Source organism: Brachyhypopomus gauderio, chromosome 10 (genome assembly GCF_052324685.1).
Source record: "Brachyhypopomus gauderio isolate BG-103 chromosome 10, BGAUD_0.2, whole genome shotgun sequence".
NCBI lineage: Eukaryota > Metazoa > Chordata > Actinopteri > Gymnotiformes > Hypopomidae > Brachyhypopomus > Brachyhypopomus gauderio.
The window spans coordinates 3,283,618-3,305,139 of NC_135220.1; the positions used below are offsets into that span (position 1 = coordinate 3,283,618).

General features: G+C 42.8%; 2 protein-coding genes across 2 annotated transcripts in view; both read right to left on the bottom strand.

Moving 5' to 3' along the window:
* The window catches only part of pacsin1a (protein kinase C and casein kinase substrate in neurons 1a), a 47,572-nt gene extending 39,981 nt beyond the window's left edge, over positions 1–7,591 (bottom strand). Inside the window, exon 1 of the mRNA XM_077018754.1 lies at positions 7,440–7,591. The gene's annotated coding sequence lies outside the window, so the exon portion shown is untranslated. The remainder of the gene's footprint in view (positions 1–7,439) is intronic.
* A 5,479-nt stretch (positions 7,592–13,070) lies between these two features.
* Positions 13,071–21,013, bottom strand: LOC143525169 (rab GDP dissociation inhibitor alpha). The gene is made up of 11 exons (XM_077018760.1): positions 20,742–21,013; positions 19,326–19,433; positions 18,693–18,792; positions 18,165–18,299; positions 17,734–17,932; positions 17,420–17,551; positions 17,219–17,318; positions 16,946–17,117; positions 16,666–16,810; positions 16,122–16,176; positions 13,071–15,816 (listed from the first exon to the last, which is right to left on the bottom strand). Exons 1-11 carry the CDS (start codon positions 20,784–20,786, stop codon positions 15,664–15,666), a joined length of 1,344 nt encoding a protein of 447 aa, XP_076874875.1. The 5' UTR covers positions 20,787–21,013; the 3' UTR covers positions 13,071–15,663.
* Between the last annotated feature and the right edge of the window lie 509 nt (positions 21,014–21,522).

Consider the following 21,522-nt stretch of genomic DNA (forward strand, 5'->3'; position numbering starts at 1 on the left):
CCTACCTACCAGCCTTTCACATTAGATCACAGAGCTGCACAGACTTCTGAAGGTCAGTGGTGCTATCAGATACGATGGTGATGGGGCGTATCTTTGGAGACATGCAGCTCATTACACATACTATCCAAAACGATCTCTGTGGAGAGTCCACTGAGTGTAGCACATTGAGGAGACAGCCAGCCGAAGCAGCCATTTTGGGTAACCTAAATTCATAAACAGTGACTCAGCTTATCCTGCAGCCTTGAATAACAAGATGCTTCAGAATCAGATGCTTTTGGTCCTCAGAAAATCAATTATAATAAACTTACACACACACACACACACACACACACACACACACACACACACACACACACTCATTGTGTCATCAGGATAAAAAAACTGCCAGTGGAAGTTGATTTCTCATTGGGTCTCTTTCATGCTCATATTCTCCGTGTCTCTGAATCCCAGTGTGCATTACTCAAGATCAGGGGTCACTGAACTCTACAGATTCATAATCCGTGAGCACCATGTTCCAAAACACTCTGCCTTGCTTTATGCATTTCAATCGCTGTATTTACAACACACACACACACACACACACACACACACCTAAGCCATTTCTGAGCTTTTCAGAAATACAATATTGCTATTGGTCCTCAAACTTTTGTGTCTGCAGTACTGCACAATCTGCTAATTCCACACACACACACACACACACACACACACACACACACACACACACACACACACACACACACACACACACACACACACACACACACACAGATGCGCACACACAGTTTCAGGTAGACTTGCATGTATTTGAATACGGACAATAACAACAACTCAAACTGGAGAGAAAAACATCAATATTTTATTTTGTTTCGAGCAACTGAGCATGTTGCAATGAGAGACAGTGTGAATATACAGTACGTCGTTATTCTTTACGTCATTATGCTCTGGTGTTTTCTATTTACACACCATTGTTTTACGTTTGCTGGGGTTTGATGTCTCGTAGATCCTGCACACAGGAAGCAGCTGGACCAACCCTAGCAGCCACACGTCACTGGCTGTGTAGTGGGAAGCATCATTTCTTGTGTTCTGCGGTTCTTCTAAACCCCTAAAGCTGTTTTAGCCTTAGTTAATTTTACTGTGGTAGTGTTACTTTGATCTTGTTTGTAAAGTAGGCCACAACTAGCCAAAACATTATTAAATTAATAATCACTCTTAATATAATATTAAAATGAATTATGTACATCATTAAGTTATCAAGAAGGGTTCTTTGTTTGGGAAGTGAAGGACCCAAGACCTGGACGTCCAGTACAAATAAAGCACAGTCAGACACAAAAGGAAGGATTCAGTAAAAGGGGGCAGCACTTTCTTATTTTAAACCCATTACAAAACAATGTTACATTTTCCCCAGATTCCATTCTGGAGGATGGAGCTGAGCGCTCTCACAAGGGCTGTGGGGGGTGGGGCTGAACACTCTTATAGGACAGAGGGAGGCAGGGCTGAACTCTCACAAAACCAATAGGGGGTGGGACTGAACACTTATACAGAGTTGTGGGGGGTGGGATTGACTGCTCTCACAGGACAGTGGGGGGCGGGACTGAACACTTTCACAGGGCAGTGGGGGGCGGGACTGAACACTCTCACAGGGCAGTGGGGGGCAGGACTGAACACTCTCACAGGGCAGTGGGGGGCAGGACTGAACACTCTCACAGGGCAGTGGGGGGCAGGACTGAACACTCTCACAGGGCAGTGGGGGCGGGACTGAACACTCTCACAGGGTAGTGGGGGGCGGGACTGAACACTCACAGGGCAGTGGGGGGCGGGACTGAACACTCTCACAGGGCAGTGGGGGGACGGGACTGAACACTTTCACAGGGCAGTGGGGGGCGGGACTGAACACTCACAGGGCAGTGGGGGTGGGACAGAACACTTTTACAGGGCAGTGGGGGGCAGGACTGAACACTCTCACAGGGCAGTGGGGGTGGAACTGAACACTCTCACAGGGCAGTGGGGGCGGGACCGAACACTCTCACTGGGCAGTGGGGGCAGGGCTGAACTCTCACAGGGCAGTGGGGGCAGGGCTGAACTCTCACAGGGCTGCTCAGGTGCTTGGCAGGCTGTGAAAAAGAAAATGAGAATGAGAGCAACTGTCACATCCCTCACATGGACGTGTGAACAGCACTGGAGAAACCCTGTGGCAAATGAAACCTCTTAAAAACACACACAAACAACCAGGATGTAAAAGAGAGAGAGAGAGAGAGGGGGGGGGATAGGGAGAGAGAGAGAGGTAGAGAGAGAGAGTAATCATAATCCACTGTGCTTGTTACATTTTGGGCCTCAAACAAGCACCATATCTTGATGCCAAAAATCATCATTCACCCAAACACCTTGTTTCCTTGGCTACGGAGCCTGCTGAACTCATCAGCAGCATGATGATGTCATCATGGGCAGGACACGCCGTCACATTCCTTTGTATGCTGATATTTGTGCAACTACCATTTTATTGTGAATTGTTCCATGCAAAAATATGTTTAGAAGAGCATTAGACGTGCCCCAGAAAAGAGTTAGCATAACGCTGGAAGGCAAAACATTAGGTGGATAAACTGCTTACTTTTGCAAAAAAGGTTTAAAACATGTACATACATAATTGGTATGAAAAATAAGTCTCAATTTGAAACCCAGTAACAAATGATACGAAATAATTTATTTTAGAAGTTTTATTATAAAGCTGTCCACTGTGGACTCTCTCTCTCTCTCTCTCTCTCTCTCTCTCTCTCTCTCTCTCTCTCTCTCTCTCTCTCTCTCTCTCTTGAGAGTCTGCCGCTCTCTCTACAGCTATTTCACTATTTTACTGTTCAGACTAAACTCACAGTACAAATACCCAGACTCCTGAATGATGTGGGTCAGTGCACTTCACAGACATATGACAGTGAGCCATCATGATCCACTTCTATTCTTACAGGTTTACACTATCACAACAAAACCAGGATTCTTACAGTTCTCATTCTGTTCTGTGTGTTTGACTACTTATGAGGCTTTACTGTTCCATAAATTTATTGAGTTTATTACTAAGAAAAGTAATCTTTTGCTTTGTTGTTTTCTTTTAATGCCACTGGAAAATACGTAATGTCACCAATGAAACTCATCTCTGAGGACTTTTGACTGATTTCATTTCCTTGCTCATGATTTCATTATTTTCTCACTATGTTAACTGACAAATCACGTCAGTTGTTTGCAGGCTAGCTCAGGAAATTAATCAGACTTAATTAAGCAACAAAGAAGAAACCTCTATTAATTAAACGATGATGAATAATTTCAGCAATTATTTATATTGTGTCTCAGTTTGAAGGTTTTTGTTTAGTCTTCACATTCACCACAGTCATGTGACTCTAGTCAGGCTGAGCACTGACACGTCAATCAAAAATTCCATTAACATATCTTGTTCTTCAAAACATTCAAACTTTCTTAATATTATCAATAACCTCATCTTAAATGTAAGAGTTGAATGGAAGCAGACATCCACAGTGTGATGTGTTCAGGGTTTCTCATATTAAAGCAATCTCCATGTCTGCTCCTACAGAGATGCCCTGGTCTGAATCATCCAATAACATTAGATGAGGAAGCGTGTTCCTCTTAAGGAACGCTGCATGCCCGAGCACTTATCACAATCAGAAGACGAACGGACTGCTCATTGATCGGCTCTGTGTTACACTGTGTCCACATCCATAGACTTGAGGGAAAATGAAAAGCAAAGAGTCTCGTAGAAAAGGTCAATTACAACATTCACCCCCAGCCTATGTTTCCTAGCAATAAACAAAGCAGAATGGATGTTTCAGCCCTCACAAGACATTCAGCCCTCACTCACAACTTTCAGCAGACTTTCTTGGAGATGTTCACACCCAATCTATAATACATTTATCCTTTTGACAGGGCAGTTCCTGCCCCCACCATACAAAGTTCAACCACCTCTTTCTGTCTCTTAGCCCACCTCAAAAATCCTGTGATAACAGTGCTTAACTGACCAGCAAGACAGTTTGGCCTGGTTTAGCCATTTATGAACTCCAGAACTGCTTTGAACTAACATTTGTTTTGAACATAAATATTTGTCCCCATCATACAGGAGTGGAGATGTAGCTACACATCATATATTAATAACACCATAGACAATGTCACTGTTAGCAAAAGGATCTGAGTATACCCAAATGAGAAACCATGGTACAGTGAAATCAAATGGCTTCTCAGGAAAAGAGACACAGCTTTTAAATCAGGAGACACCTCCGCCTACAGCATCGCCAGAGTAAGAGATGATGCATCAGGTCTGCACAGTGACTCCAACTCACATTGGGAACCTGACAATGTGGTGTGCCAACAATAACCTGGTGTTAAACACCAAAAAAGACCAATGAGATTATTGTTGATTTTAGGACTAACAAAAAGACCAAATACCATCCTATCAACACCAAGGAGGCTATGAAGACAGGCCTCAACCTGAGGTTCTTCTCCTGGACCAAGAGCAGCTCACAGGGTCCAACAACAACATGTTTTCCTGAAGAGGTCAAGGAGGTCGTACCTCCTCCAAAAGCTGCTTGCCACCTTTTACAGGAGCTCCGCAGATCGCAACCCAACCCACTGCGTGACACAGCAGCTGCCCCAAAGCCCTCCAGCGTGGTGTGAAAACAGCACAGGTCATTGTGGGCATGGCCCGGTAAAAACACTAGAGCTTTACAGTGCTTGCTGTGTATGGAGGGCTAAGAACGTCATATAAGAGATGACACACCCTGGATACCATCTGATTAGGCTCCTCCCATCCATCAGGTGCTTCTGGTCAATCTGTACATGTGCAAAGACTTCAAATCCAATGATGTGCTGCTATCACTGGAGCATGTGCAATATTTATCTATATGCTGTCTGTTTTTGTGTAGTAACTCTACACCAACCACATGCCATTCAACACCCCAATACACCCCCAATCCTTCCATATCTGTTAAACCACATTTTTTGCATAGTGTATTTATACTTAATAGTCTTGTTCCTGTGTTAATTAAAGAAAGAGTCTTAAAGAAAAGGCATCACCTGAAGTTGATGCAATTGCAATTTAATTGGGCTTGCACAACGACAACGTTCTTGAATTAAAGGTTTATATACAGCAGTTTGTGTTTCATATTGCTGCAGCAAACAGAACATTTTGGCTCAGAGGAACTCAAAGGGTTTTTTTCTTTCCCTCACACCTGCACATCATAAGAACTATCAGGATCACAACTCAGCTGGCGGTGTCTTCTCACTGACTGCGGTCTCAGGCCCAAGAGTATCATGGTGTTTGCCCTGAGGTCTGACCACTGCTCCTCACTCTGATCCCTGCAGATGAAGACCCACCCCTGAAGCGCTTCACATCAGAGATAAAGCCTGGACTCGGTATTTGAAGGGACACTTCATTTAAAAAATGGTCAAGATTGCTAAGCAATTGCAAAATTGACTCAGTTGGACTCAGTAAGCAACCTGCAATTGTGACAAGTCTCTGAGCATCAGGTATTACTTATCTTAGCTTCTTGTTAGTGGCATCAGATGTGGCTGCCAGAAGTATAGTTGCCATAACTGTCTGTCTAAAAGCTTTGCTGCAAGTTTTATTGAGAGATGAAAGAGCTGTGGGGCCAAATGAACACAGCTGGGGGGTTGAGGGTTTAAGCAGAGTGATACTCCATAATATTTGTCCTGAATATCTACTGTATCAAACTGCTTTCAACTTTTGCATGCTTTCCAGCAAACCTGGTATTATCAAGCCCAATACAGAAATCTTCCTTACAGCTCTAGCTCAAGACAAGCTAGAGTAGACTGGATGGCTTCAGCACCCTGGATAGCTCCCATGCAAGTCAATAAGCTGAACAACATGTAGGCAGCACACACATCACCACCCAAAATCACAGTTCAATGAATTAGATAAACACATACATATATACATATATACATACATACATATGTACATACATACATACATATATGCACAGGACATGTTGCAAGAGATGATGCTCAGCCAGGCCAACAGCACAGCACAAATAACACTAGATACTTGCATTTTTAAGGACATAGTTCCTAAACGTCTTCTTTAATGTGTGATTAATGTCACTGGGGTTTCTTGGAACAGTAACAATGCATAACTATTCACTCCCACCCTCCCTATGGTCATACTGTGATAATCACAGCAGCTGAAGAAAAAAAAATCTTTAAAACGTTACATTTAGCTGATAGAACCCCTCGATTATCCTGATGTTTGTGTTTCTATATTGCAGTCAGATTAAACGGGGGATATCACTTTTACTCCCAGATCAAAATCAATGACTAAGTAGCTTTAAATGAGCCCGTCCATACATTATTCAAGCTCCGTTTTTAAGAACCATAACCGCTTTAGCACATCCACATGGTCTCTGAAGACACATGATACTTGATTTTATCAGGCCGATAGTGGAAAGAACTATTCAATATCAACAACAGGATCTATACTATGTATATCTTATATAAATGGCTCCTTTGTTTTTATGGATCAGCTAATAAATATGGTATATTGTTTATATGTAATAATAAAATCTTACATGATTGAGTGAATGTCCAATGCAGGATCCTTACTCCCCATAACGTGAAGAATGTTTATTGTTTCGCAAAATCATCCGAGACTGCGAGATAAGCGATGACTGACGTGTGTATGACAAACTGTTACATAACTTAACTAGAACGTCCTCGCTAGCATTCAGTATTCAACACGTCAGAGTAAAATACCGTAGAGCAAGCATTCACGGGCGGTTAACGGTGTCCAAACGTCCTGACATTTCTCTCTCCATCGGTCTCTCGCATTCATTTGTTTGTTTATCCTTTTGTGGTACCCATTTAAGGCTACACGTCAGCCTCCTCTCTTGGGTATGCTATTCGATTAAAGGTGACGTTCAAAGACATTTCGTGGGATACTTTATTTGCACCTAAATATTTCATTCTATAAATAGTCAGGCTTCAAAATAAGGTATTATATGTGACCAGCTCGGACTTCCCTTTACTAAAAGCCTTATCATGTAAACAACTCAGGCGTGATCTCTTACGGTTTTGAATTTTCAATGTTATTATGTTCGTCAATTACAGATATTTAGAGAAAAGAACGGAAGCACGCGTTTATAGTGTTACTCTGGAAAACTTCTATTTATCTCACTGAGCATTTCGCCCTAATCAAAACAGATCTTCCAAAACAAGCGAAGCTGAATCAATCTGCTTCTCATAATTTACTGAACGTTACACTGACTTTTGACAATGTAGTGCAGACTGCCACAAACACGCAAAGGAGCTGAAGCAAACGACAAGCTCGAGCGAGGACCTATGTCGCACCAAGTGAAATATATTGCATCGAGCAAACACAACCGCGGCAATAGCTTATTCATTAAAGACTATAAGGTGAAAACATTTCCTACCAAAATGACGTGTCACCGCTCTGCAGTAAGACGTACGCGGTTCCTCCGTTGCAAAGACAGAAGGTGACCTCGCGCTTGTGTGTGGTTCTCCGCATCCGCGAGATCACGATGTACGCAGCGAGGGGGAGTTGCGTCCGCTCACGCGCTCAAGCGATGGGGGATGGTCCGCCTGTTTGTGGTGATCTTCAGGGGACCACCATGAATGATGCAGTATTTCCCAAGCATCAAAGGCAAGAAATTATAAATATTGCAGGAAACGTGTTTTCTTATTTTTAATTTCTAATATATACAACGCAACATTTAATTATGTGTAGTTATAACATGCTTTTCAATGTAACCGAAAGGTAAATATCATAGTAGACCATATTTGTGTGCCTATAAATAATTCATATTTAATGTACTTTCAAATAGAACTCACAATTTATCTTTATTGTGTATTTACAAATAAACAATTCTTGACAAATTCCATGTACAATTGAACGTACACTCCACGAGCGCTGGACAGTTAAGCAAATAATTATGCAACACAGGAAATAAAGCCGTGTCCTCCATTATTTATATGGAGAGGACCAGAAAAGACACGTCTACAATTTAGTGATGTAGCGCACGTTGAAGCTCTGCCATCCTAATGGAAGCTAACTGAGGGCTAACGGAAGCAGTGAAACAAAACAATGCTAGCACTGGGTTGATTCTGGTTTCATTTAAAATTAGCCTAAAGTTCAGCTCAGATTACAAACCGCTTGACTTCAGTGTTTGTAAACAGATATTTTAAATGCATGAAATCCTTTCATTTTGTATTTAATATCATTTGGTATTGAACCTATACATAAGCCTAGGGAGTAACATGTCAAAGAACGTCCAACAATGCACTTTTCTTTGTTGTTATAAAATGGCATTAATGTTGTGCAGGCAACTGATGTGCTACGGTAAAGACTTTGCTGCTTTGCAATTATTCTAATAGTTACTCTGTTCCCATGTTCCCTGTACCACCTGTATAGGTATAAGGGTTTGAGAGACTTAATGCTGTGTGATACTTGAGAAGTTGATGCTGTCATCCAGCTGTGTCATGGCATCACTCTATTTGACTGGAAAGCAATGTCTCAGTGAGCCCTCATGCCTGTGGTCACCTCTGAACCCCTCCCTTTAGTTATGCTGCTATAGATTAGCCTGCCGGAGCCACATGCTCATCACTGGCACGTGAGCTATGTACATTTAAATCAATGGTGGTTTAAATTCATGTCCACTCAGTCTGTATTGTATATTCTTGCATGCCTCCACCCAAGACGATTGGATACAGGCACTTGCAGGCACCTGGGGGATGGTCTGGCTTGCCGGTGGATGTGCTGATGCCGGGGTTGGATGAGCCGTTGCCACGAGGGGTCGTGCTGATGCTGGCCCACCTGAGGCCCACCGCCTGCACCGAGGGGACTGAGGCTGCTTGGCCGGGGAACAGGAGCCTTGACTGTTGCTGTGAAACCACCCTGCGACCACGGACTTGTGTTAACGGGCCGCCGAATGGAGGATGGGTTCCCTTTTGAGTCTTGGTCCTCCCGAGGTTTCTTCCTAATTCCCACCATCATAGGGAGTTTTTCCTCGCCACTGTCGCCTTTGGCTTGCTCATTAGGGTTCTGGACCCATACGATTGTAAAGCTGCTTTGTGACAACGTGTGTTGTGAAAAGCGCTATATAAATAAATTTGACGTTGACTTTGACTTTGATACAACAGAACCCCAGTTGCACCGAGACAAGGCCAAAGCAAGCCTGATGCTTGCTTACAGTGTTTGGTGTATTGTGGCAGAATCTGCTCTGGCCAGGTGAGTTTGGGGTTGTTTTCTAGTGTTTGAATGCACTGAAGAGCAAAGCCATTCTTTCTGCCCCCATAGCAGTCAATCACCACACAATCACCAGCAGGCTGACATGGTTATGCAAAACAAGTCGTTAATCATCTATTAGAAGGATACATTTGTTTCCGCCCGATGGAGCACGTAGGTCTCAGTGGGACCGATGTGTGTCTTGGACCTGCTTTGCATCTTTTCTCTGAACTCTTGCTGCATTTCCTCGTGTCTTCAGTCTCATGGCACTGACTCAGGTCAATGTGTGATTAGTGCCATTAGATATACCATTTACCATTGCAAATAAGTCACACAATCTCAGTATGAGGGGCTCCACACAAGGGGTGATACTCATTAGCTCTGGGACTGTTTGCAATGCTAAAAAATAAAATAACCAAACTTAACTCAAACTCAACTCAAATCACCCAAATGACCAATGTCTGCTGTTGATTGGAGGAAGCCAATACTCTCACCACTTAGGCCTGTAGTCTTACACTACAACCTGTATTTTAACCAACACCCAAAATCTGGAATAGATGTTTTGAGTATCTGTACAAAAGTGCACAACATAAATGTAAGTGTGCTAGCTGTCTGATTAGCATTGCTTGGTTACCATGGTTCTGCTTGGTTACCATGGTTTCATTTGGTTCCATGCATGGGCTTTACGCCTCACATCATCACCACGACAGAATGTAGATGCACTGAGCAGATTATCATGCCCACATCCTGGGCATCTCAGCAATGCTGTTTGTTTGTTTGCTCACTGCAGTCTTTGGTCTAGTTTCTCATTCTGCTCATTTTCAGTTCATACCTTCAAGGAAATCTTAGCCACAGTTTAGCCAGCAGCTCCTTTCTGCTGCTTCATAACAGCAGTTGCTTTTTATAGACTTTCTTATTCACCAGGTGGAGAAAGGGTGGCGTGTCAGCAAGAAGAAGAACTGAACTTCCACCGAGAGCCATGAGTTCAAGGCCAGAGCCTTAGAGATGTCTGTTCCATTGAGAGGCTTTGGATTCTGAAGTTATTTGGACCCACATATTTGCCCAAATGACATATTACTGCACAAATAGCTATTAAACGTGCAAAATAATCTAGCTGACCTGATCTGGTCTTCTTGCCCTTGGGTGCTGACGTGCTCTTTTACTGCTCTACATTAGAAACACATTTAACACGAGAGCCAGGCACATTCCTGTAGGTCTTATACGATAGTACATGTGCACACTGAACAAACACTCATAAGAGAGTATCAGTGGACTTTGAAAGGCTGTGCTCTTATTTATTATTGCTCTCTACAGCGAGACCTCTCTTCAAAGCTCACTGATCAAAAACAAGGTTTGACTTCGGGACAAGAGGTCTTGTTCCTGCCGAGCTCAGACCAGACCGATCCGGTTGAATCAGGTTGTAGTTCACCAGCAGGTTGACATGGCTATGCAAAACAAGTCATTAATCATCGATTAGAAATAAACATTTGTTTTCGCACAATGAAGCACGTAGATCTCAGTGGGAGTGATGTGTGTCGTGGACCTGCTTCATTTCCTTGTGTCTTCAGTCTCATGGCACTGACTCAGGTCATTGTACGATTAGTTGTGTCATTAGATATATTGCGTGCAGTGCTTGTGTTTTCATCATGACAAGCATTGGGACTTTTATGACTTCTTTTGTACCTGTTACATCTTTATTTAGGGAAAAAATGACAAGGCTCAGGAGGCACCGGACAAAGACTAGTGGGACACATCTTGGTGCGCCCTTGTGCTGGTGATGATGAGGTGATGACATTTGTCCTTGTCATTGCTTCATGAAATTATATATATATATACACCGGTATACTGTAACATGACCTACTGTCCTGATATCAAAGGGGCTTAGAGTGAATTGTGGGATGAGAAATGAGGGGGAGAAAGAGGGAATCTATTTTATCTTTTTTCATGTTGTGTATAATACATTTTATTATGTTATTTTTGTTGATGTTTTGCATCACACATTTGCTGTTTCTGGCCCGTTCTGCTGTTATGGGCTCTATTTCACTGCATCAAGCAGCCCAGCACAATGACTTCAGGCCAAGCAGTGTGCTAAAGGAGCAGGTGTAACCCCACAAACTCACCCATAATCCCAGGAACTCACCTTTAATCCCAGGAACTCACCCATAATCCCAGGAGATTTACGCTAGCATGTGTAATTTCAGTAATATCAAGCTAATCAGCTTCCAAGTTCTCTGCAGCTCTCGTCACGCAGACTGTTCCATTAGTTAGGAAGACTTTCTATGGGCTGCTTACATGCTTCTTCTAACAGGTTAGCAGTGACAGGTCACTCGTGTACACGGGAAGCAGATTTCTTATAGTCAGGTGATTCTACAGCCATGGTAAACTGGTCGTTTGCAAGGGGGTTTATTCTTGATGCCGCTGGATGTTATGGGCCAGAGTGGGTTTGTTGAATCTGAGTACATCTGAATGAAACTAACGACATGCAGGCACTAGTGAACCATATGAATGGGAATATCCATGTCACTTTAAAGACACTGTATTCAGTGCCTTTGATTGTTTATATTTCATCTGTTAAATATATTTCATAGCTTATATTCATGTATAGGCCTATGCTAACATTATTATTACTTAACTTATATGCTAAAATGAAAAAAAAAACAGAATGCAAACACTACAAAAACCCTCTTTATAACCTCACAAAATAATTATATAATGAATATATTAGTTATATAATTAGCATATACACTAATTAGCTCGTAACTGCGCTTCAGATTCTTCTTTGTTAATTGGAGGGCACAATGGCGCCACTCACTGGTGACAAAGAGTTTGTGTCTGTTTTGAACCTTATGATCCATGTTCATGATTTGCTCCCATATGCTGATTTTGCAGTTAGAGCTATGGAAATCAAAATAAGGTAAAAAAAAAAAAAAAACCCTTCAAAGGACATCTTGTCATCACAAGCATGAGACCAGTCCTCCCTCTATCTGTTCCCAGCCATATGTGAAATATCACCATATAAATGGAAACCTGTCAACATCTTACAACAAAGGGACCGTGACTTATACAGTGTAGCCCCATACAGTATAGTGCTAAATTTGAGATATCTTTATGATGTTATTAATATATATACAGTCCACAGGAGCATCCCACACAAATTAATATAATCAGTGATTTCTTGCTGTGACATCAGTCAGCAGGAGTTGTAACGGACGTGTGTCCGTCTCTGCTGCGCTCAGTGAGAGCTTTGGCTCCGTGCACATAATGAAACTTTAAACCTCACGTGGTGGAACAGGAACCCACCTTAATGTCAGAACCAACTCTACACTTCCCTGGGGTTAATGTTCGGTTCTGACATCTGTCACATCTGTCCTTGCTTGTAGGCAAGGAAACTATGTAAGAGTGATATTTGCAGGTTAACACATCCACTTTAATTGTGTGAGTAGTTACTTGCTCAAATTTTATTATTATTAAAAGTAAGACTATACAGTATATAATGTGGGTGAATTTGCATATGCATACTGAACACCAGAGTGATATCAATAATGATTTAATTATTACAGATCACACAATTGTCTGGGCTAGTCTACTGAAATGTTGTGATGGTCATGAGCAATGATTGAACGTTTCCAAAAGTATGTTATTAAAAATTTTGAAATATTCACTAATTGAAGTATCAAGCATCAAGCCACAAGGTGTATTTGTGACAGTCGAGGTTGTTTAACGCTGCTCAGAATGCTCTTTGCATTTGTTTTTTATAATTAGAGGCCAGTGTGACTCGTGACTAATACTTGCTAACAATAACTTCACCAGCACTGTTACAGTCTTTCATGGGCCTTTATTGTTCCACATGTTTTAATTCATACATCTGGTTTATTTCATTTGTTTAGCAGGACATTAGGTACTGTTTTACACACTAGTTTTCAAACAAGGCCTGTGAGCCCGTCTGCTCCTCTGTCGTACGTTAGCTCAGTTAAAAGATTGTGTCACTGTTGATTTTTCTGCATGTTTTTCTAAACCAAAGAATGTGGCACAAAATGAAATATAAAGCAATCTTGCTTTTAAATTAAATAAATAGAAATCAATGGGTTATGTAGAAACAAAGGTAAGCATGAAACACAAATACCAAATGCAGCTTTTATGACAAAAAAAAAACTTTAGTTTCCAGTTGTTTGAGTTTCTAGGCACAGACATTTATCACACAATTACACTGCCATTCTTTCATAGGAAAACACAGACCAAGACCCTTACAATGCATTACAAAGAGGCTTCATTCAGATGTGTGCATGTGTGTGTGAGTGTGTGTGTGTGTGTGTGTGTGTAAGATATGCTTAGGTTTAGGAAGGCTCAAAGAGGTGCTCTTTAGCAGAATGGTGGAGTTTTAAGGCAAAGATAGGAGCAGACTAACAGATCAGACACCCCGTGGTGCCCTGTGGAATGTATCGATCTGTACCAGAGCAATGCTGAGCCGTCCTCAAACACAACCGTTACATCTCCATCTCACGTCCACCGCCACACGACACTCTGCACAATGGGGCTGGACGCATGTTAACAATAGCTCTATTAGCCATTAACAGCATGGCGGGTTAGGGTGAGAGGGAGACGCCTAGTCTCACCTTAAGGTCGGTTTGGAGCTCTGCTGCAGTGTTGCAATAGCACAACAATCATTACAGAATGAGATCTTTTTTTTCAAGGGATCAATGTGGGGATTATTAGCAACATTTTACTCGTACACGTTAACCGTTACTCCTTACAAACTCATGATGGGTAAAACAACACCACAGTTACTTTAATATTGCACAGGTACCATCTGTAGTTCATCATTCCTTTCGGATGATTCCAGAACTGTAACTAAAATGAGGACACGCGGCTTCCAGACAACATGGACAGACAGAGCGGATCCATCTCGAACAATCAGTGATCACAGAAGAGTTTGAAGCGTAACAGAACTTCAGATCCAAGTCAACCATCTGTTCTAATTGGCAACTAAATGTAAAACCCTCACTCATTTTCACAGTTTAAGTTCAAGGTTTTGAACATGGCAGTCAAAGCAACCACATCACAACACAGACATCCACAGTCCTTCCACTCTGCAGAGGAACTCAAATGAAATGCCCCTCCATGCCTCTTCTATCTTCACTTATTCACCTTTCCTCTTCCTTCCGTTCTGCCTTAGAGCCTCGCACACACTCACTCACACTCACTCACACTCCCTCACACTCACTCACACTCACTCACACTCACTGCTATCTACTTTCACCAGGCTTCTGCTGGTCTCTTGAAGTCAAGGTCAAGTCTAATAAACCGTAATGTGGCCTCCCAAACCACTGCTGGTCTCTTAAAGGCAAAGTCATGTTTCATAAACTGCTAATGTGGCCATAGAAAACTCTCCTCGTTTGCACATCACATCTTTCTGGAGAAACCGTCACTGGCTGGTGACACTTACAGCAAAGGGTTCCTGCTTTCACAACGACACAGAGGAGAACCAGAGCCTTGAATGTGGGGGGAGGAGATGTGAAGTCATTAATGGAGACACAGCTCCTTCAGGGTGTCCAAGTGTTCTAATGTCATTTCACAAAACTAGTTAAGGATGTTTTTCTTCCCTACAAAGATCTGAATCTTTTCATGTTCTGTTTCATAATTAGTTAATATAGCCATAAACTGCAGATTAAGTGTATTAGGTTTATAATTCTGTATGGATTGGTATTGAACCAGGTTGAGTAAAACAACGTCCAGTCTTGTAATCTTGTGCTATGAAAAGGCTGCGTGTGTGTGTGTGTGTGTGTGTGTGTGTGTGTGTGTGTGTGTGTGTGTGTGTATGTATGTGTGTGTGTGTGTGTGTGTGTGTGTATGTGCATCTCTGGGGACTTGCTGCAGGTCAAAGTTGTAGGTGCAAGCTCTCCATTTTGCTTGAGCGGCAGTTTAAAAATGTTGGAAAAACCATATACATGAACCCTGCATTTGTGCACATACACATATCAGGACACGTATCAGGACACGTATCAGGACACGTATCAGGTCGGCGGTGCACTATGCTCAAACCACAAGGGAACTAAATGTGAAAAACACATAACAGCAGAAACTTACAGCTTGGCAAGAGCAGCACGGACAGGCAGAAGACGCAAAAGAGGCTAAAGAGAGAATAAGCATTTGTGTCTGTGTTCGCACGTGTGGGTGACGGCAGAGCCGGGCAGGCTGGGGTCAAGGTGTCTGGGGTCAGGGGTCTGGGGTCAGGGGGTCTGGGGTCACTACAGGTTACGACTACAGGTTCACACTTGCTCCCTTATCCTCCCTCAATCCCCAACTCCACCCATTCTGGAGACGACTCTGTGACTCGTTCCACAGCCTCTGGCCCTAACCCCGCACGACCTTCCCTGACCCCTGACCTCCCCCGACCCCGCGCACACGGCGTGCCCTCATTGCTCATCTTCCCCGAACACGTCGTTCTGTTTCCGCTTCATGTTCTCAAAGTCGAAGTCCGTCCCCGTCATGCGCTTGTAGATATCTTTAATGTCGTTGCAGGTCGTCTCGAAGTGTGTGGTGGCGTCATAAGCCCTGGAGCAGAAGATCTGTGAAGGAACCAGCCACTAATTCACTTACTTCATAATAAATCTTGTTGACATGTCAGTATCGGTGAGAGCATACTCAATATCTGTAGTAGTTACTTTGCCCAACACTCTATGGGCGATGTTTTCTCTCTAATGGACAAGAGCATTTCTTAAAACAGAAATCTGAGAAGGTTTTGTGCATAAACCCAACACAGAAACATCAAAGCAACTCAAGTTATCCTGTTACCAGGGGGAATTAATACAGTATGTGCCAGTTTCCAACAACACGGAGCACAGATGAGATGATTGAAGAGAGAGACACTGACCTGACTCTCCGATCCATCATCTGAAGGTTCATACAGATCACTGATAGCCACAAACCTGCAGGACCAATCAGGACGGAGCAAAGCGTCAGACAGGACCCAGAATTCCCCGCAGGCTGTGTCACTCGACTCCCACCCTCCGACCTAGTTTTTGTTTTATGAAGCCTGGTGTCAGCGTTTCACACTTTAGACACACTTTTGGCTCGGAAACATGAGAGTGCATCTAAACCTACACAGTCGAACCTGGTCATCGGCCTATTATTTTTGCTTTTCATTTACCATTGATTATGTTCATATATGCATCAGCGTATATCACACTAGATCAACATTTTAATAATCAGCTATATATGCAAGTGCTGAGTCCCCTTACCAAGGTAAAATATTATATTATTATTATCATATTAAATATTATTCCCACTATCAACCTGGACAACCTGTCTCAATCCTACTTGGTGAAATTTGACGACAGCTAGTCCTTCACTGTCAGCCTCACAGTTAGCAACATGTCCACCCTTTCTCCCGCTGGCTGTGTGTGTAAAGTACTGACTTCTGATCGATGGGCTCCAGGAGCTCCAGGGCAGGCTGGACCTCAGCCTCGGGGTCACTGGTCTCCACTGTGGTGCTGGCTATGGCAATGTACTTGCCCTGAGCAGCCACGTTATGGGCATAGGAGATCATACACACATATATATCTGCAAGAGAATGATGGAAATATGATGCATATATATATATATATATATATATATATATATATATATATATATATATATATATATATATATATATATATATATAAATAAATATGCTGGCGGAGTGTGAGCACTGACCAGAGTTGCGGTTGACCTGGTTCTGGGGGATGATGATCTGGCAGGAGTTAGCGTCGTTGGTGTTCTTGATGGGGTGGCTAAGGATGCATATGACGCGGATCACCTGGCCAGCTTTGCGCACACGGTCCTGCACGTAGCTGGGGTCACAGATGAGCTGCTTGCATCGGGCAACCTGGGAGGACGGGACAATAAAGAACCCGTCGCATCAAACCTCGAGGCCAGAAGAAGGAGCATCAGGGCCGGGCAGGTGCCACATGTGTCATGGTACAGTACCTCTCCTTCAGACTTGACCCCCACCACATGTCCATTCTCCACAACAATCTCATCCACTGGTTTGTTGAGCATGTAAGTGCCCCCATAGATCGCACTTAACCTGAACGGGAGAACAACAACATGTGGAAAAAATGTTGTATAGTTTGTGTGTGTGTGTGTGTGTGTGTGTGTGTGTGTGTGTGTACACAAATGCGTGATTACCTGGCAAAACCTTGAGGCAGTTCTCCAAGCCCATAGAGAGGGTACAGGTATGGGCTTTTGCCATAGCGAGCCAGAGACTCACTGTACAGCTTTATACGATTGATGGTCTCAAGGCAAGGCTGGTCCAGGTAACTGAAAGAGAGAGAGAGAGAGAGAGAGAGAGAGAGAGAGAGAGAGAGAGAGAGAGAGAGAGAGAGAGAGAGAGAGAGTTTAAAGAATATTTAAACGAAATATTAAAAGAAATATTTAAAGACCTATAATGATCAGTTAAAAGTTTTGTGAGTTCAAAACTGAGTGGTCTGAATCTTCCTTACTCATCTGTCCTGTAGAGGGCGAGAGCGTGGCCCGTGAAATCAATCACATCTTGCCCCAAGTCGAACTTCTTATACACATCACGCATGGTGGTGGCTTTAGGGTCCACTCCCTCAAAGGTCTTGGGGTCGTTCTCATCAAAGTTGGCCACAAAAACCAGGAACTTCCGGAACCTTCTTTTCTCAAACATGCCCATCAGATCTGCGCATGGACAGATACAGAGATCAAAACGACCATAAAACACAGAACACTGTTTTTTTTTAAGTATTTTGTGGAGTCATTTTTAACTTGAGGTGATCAAAAGTAAAATAACATTCGGTGGTGCTAAATGAGTATGTACTCTAAGTGAGTATGTACTCTAAGTATGAAAACAGTCATCAAGACCCCTTACAGTGTGTTAGGGTTTGGGTTATGAAAGGGGGGCATCACTCACTGGAAGCCAGTGCTTCTGACTCTGTGGAGGGCACCTTGTAGATCTTGCCTCCCTTATACACAAAACTGCCCTCGACCACCTTAAAGTCCAGGTAGCGAGTCACCTCTGTGTATAGTAGCATCTTCACCAGCTGACCTACAGAAGCACAGAGAGGCAAACACATCTTACACTCTAAATTTCCATTTAAATGTTAGATATACAGTATGTTCAATATATGCTCCATATGCTTAATTAAGTGTGCATTAATATCTTTAAAGGTAATTTTTAGAGGCTGCCATTAGAGCTAAGCTAAAAAATTTGCTGTATGGAATTGTTTAGTAAATTGTTTAGTGATTGTTTAGTTATCATTTTCAATGATTTTTCTACATAATATGCAGTTCTATTTGAAATTATGCCCTATTGTTCAATGTAATTAAACTCTTTGGTCTATAAACATGTATTTCCTTCTTATGCACAAAATGAAGACTATGAATAAAACACAGCAACATGCATAAACACACACTGGAACAGTCTGTGGTCACCACTGACCATTGGCCATGAGGAATTTAGGGATGAGATCCACGTTCCAGTCCCTCCCTCTGCCCATGGATTCTGGCGGGCTGTCTGGCAGGCTGAAGCGTTTGTAGAGCTGCAACGGACAAAGGCGAACAGATTAGAAACGAACCAGTACCATCGGGCCTACAGGAGACAGGTGCCTGTGAGCTCCTGCCCAAGCTGGGCATCGGCAAACACGGGCCCCTCCGAAACTGGCACCATAACTGGTTCCCAGTACAGTCCTACAACCTCTGAGATGCCACTGCTCTCTACAAGACTATACACTCAATGCAGGGGAAATATCTCAGGAAGAATCTCAATAAAGATCTCAATGGAAATATCTCAGGATAAATGTCGGGATCGATCTTTTATATCTCTGGATAAATGGCGGAATCAATCAATATCACAGTATTTACAAGGAAATTACAGTTACATGTGTTACATGGTTTGACTGTATCAAGAAATTAATGAGTTGCATCCTGAAGTTGGAACGGCTTAATTAGAATTTAAATGTCATCTCTTCAGTTTGCTTCTGCTTGCTATGGAGGTCATTTTCAGCTAATGCTTGTTGGGATGTTATGATTCTGCTGTGTGGTGTAGATCTGTGCATGACTTATTTGAACATACCTCTTCCAGTGGGGTGATGGATGAGCTTTCTCCACCATAGTATGGGTTTCTGTCCATGTGCAAAACCTTCTTTCCATTTACAGACATGATCCCAGACAGAATGCACTCCTGAATGAAAAACAAAACAACAACAGCAAGGCGTGATCATTGTCACTTAAATTAAACACGCAATGTTAAATTGTGTTCGCTAAAGCTGCCGTATCTGGCCACGCATGTTCAGCACCTTGACGTAGGACAGCACCAAAAGAATAAGTGCTCGCAAACGTCATGACTTCACCTCCGCTCCATAAAAGAGGAGCCATGTTAGGGGGAGAGCGGAGGAACTTGGGGAGATACACCAAACTGCACTGCGCAGCTAGCTTTTCACGAATTATACAGGTCAGAACGTTTCCCAAACGACAGCGGTCCTTCATGGCGACGAGAAGTGCACCCTGGGATACAATCCACCAGAACCCCACCCTTTGTTAATACACGAGTACAGCCAGGCTAGCGGTCTCTAGTAAAATGCCCTATGATCTAAACCGCATATCCCATGTCTGTCTCAGCTTTGCAAGCTGCCCAGGACGTAGCAGACGTACAACTGTTACATTGTCCCTGCTATGCTTTGTTTATCAGTTATTCATGTTAAACAGATCGGCTACTGTCTTATACTGCTTTTGTATGATCAGTCGCGTAGACAATCATTATAAACATTATTCGTACTGCACAATGCATGTAGTTTTGTTTCGTCACAGCACATATGAACTGGAGTCTAACATTTAACAAGGCACAACCAGCACATGTAGTCTGTTAACGGTGTGTGAGGCACAATTAGCAAACGCCATTATAAACTTATAGTAACAGTATTCATGATGGGGAAAAAAGCTTCTTTTCATTGAACTTGGTCATGTTACAGACCGCAGGGAAAAGCAAAGGGCGTGTAAGGGCCGTACTACCACGTCGCATCCTCAGACCGAGCGGTGTGATAACAGAAGGCCTAATCATACCACAGAATTTTAAGAAACGTTGATTGTCAAACATAACGACAGGACACAAAATGAACGCCCTTCCGATGTGGCTGAATCAATAATTAATCAACCTCCATCAATAACTGGTCTAACGTCTTTGAAACAAACATAATAAAATCAGTCAGCGTTTTTTTTAATCGAGTAGTTTGCTCGCCGAGTTATGGCACAAGGTCTTATTATTGCTAATGGTATCCAGCGTATACGAAAGTGTCGACATTACATAATGCATGGTGGTATCGACCATGGATCCTGCCATCGCGGGTTTGGAAGTGACACGTAATATACGCTTCGCTTTTTCTAAGTCCGTGTGCAGTCGGACTATTTGACGTAAATAGGCTTTGTTGCTTTGTTGCTTGAAACATTCACATTATTCCGTGTTCTGTTCAGGTGGCGAGTGACAGCTTCTTACCGTGAGACCTGTGCCCAAAACGATCACATCGTATTCTTCATCCATTATGACTCCCCTCTTCTAAGGTTGTCCTATTCCTCTGCAAGAGTGTCGCTGGATATTTGACACTTAAGCAATTTCAGTTAATTTCACTTTGTAGTTTTAATCGCGTCGTTTTTTATGGCTGTCTAATGCAAGCTTTAGGAAAGAAATGCAATTGATACAGGGCGTTATTTCGCACTGTGTCACCGACTCGTCGTCGTGGAACTGTATTCTCCCAGTACAGATCCTTTCGCGTCGGCAAATAGGCCGCCGCCCTAACTCCCCCCTCCCGCGCGCTTCTTTTTTCCTGCGCTGTGGAGTAGCTCGAGCGATTCTTGTTTGCTCCGTCTTTGAGGGACCCTGTCAAAACTGAAATATGCATGTTGTAGTGCTGTTTGTGTTATATCAGCATTTTCAACAACAAACTGTCCAATTTAATTTTCGTTCTTTTTTGTGACCTTGGTCATGTGCCCTTTCGCAATTTACGTCACTTCATTGGTGTGACTGCGATAGCAGTGGTTCTTGTGCAGAAGCTTGAACTGTAAACTAACGTAATTTTTAGTATTTAGCCTTCTTTGCCAGTGTTCTTTTAAAAACAGTGCCCTCAAGTTTATACACGGAACTACTGCCAAGTGTAAAAGGTTGCGCATTCCGGTTATCCTTAAGAGACTTAAGTAGCCTGACACCGGTGTCTTTACATTAGCCTCCACGCACCAACATGAAGTCCCGCTATAGGCAATCTCACGTTCATTAGGCTAAC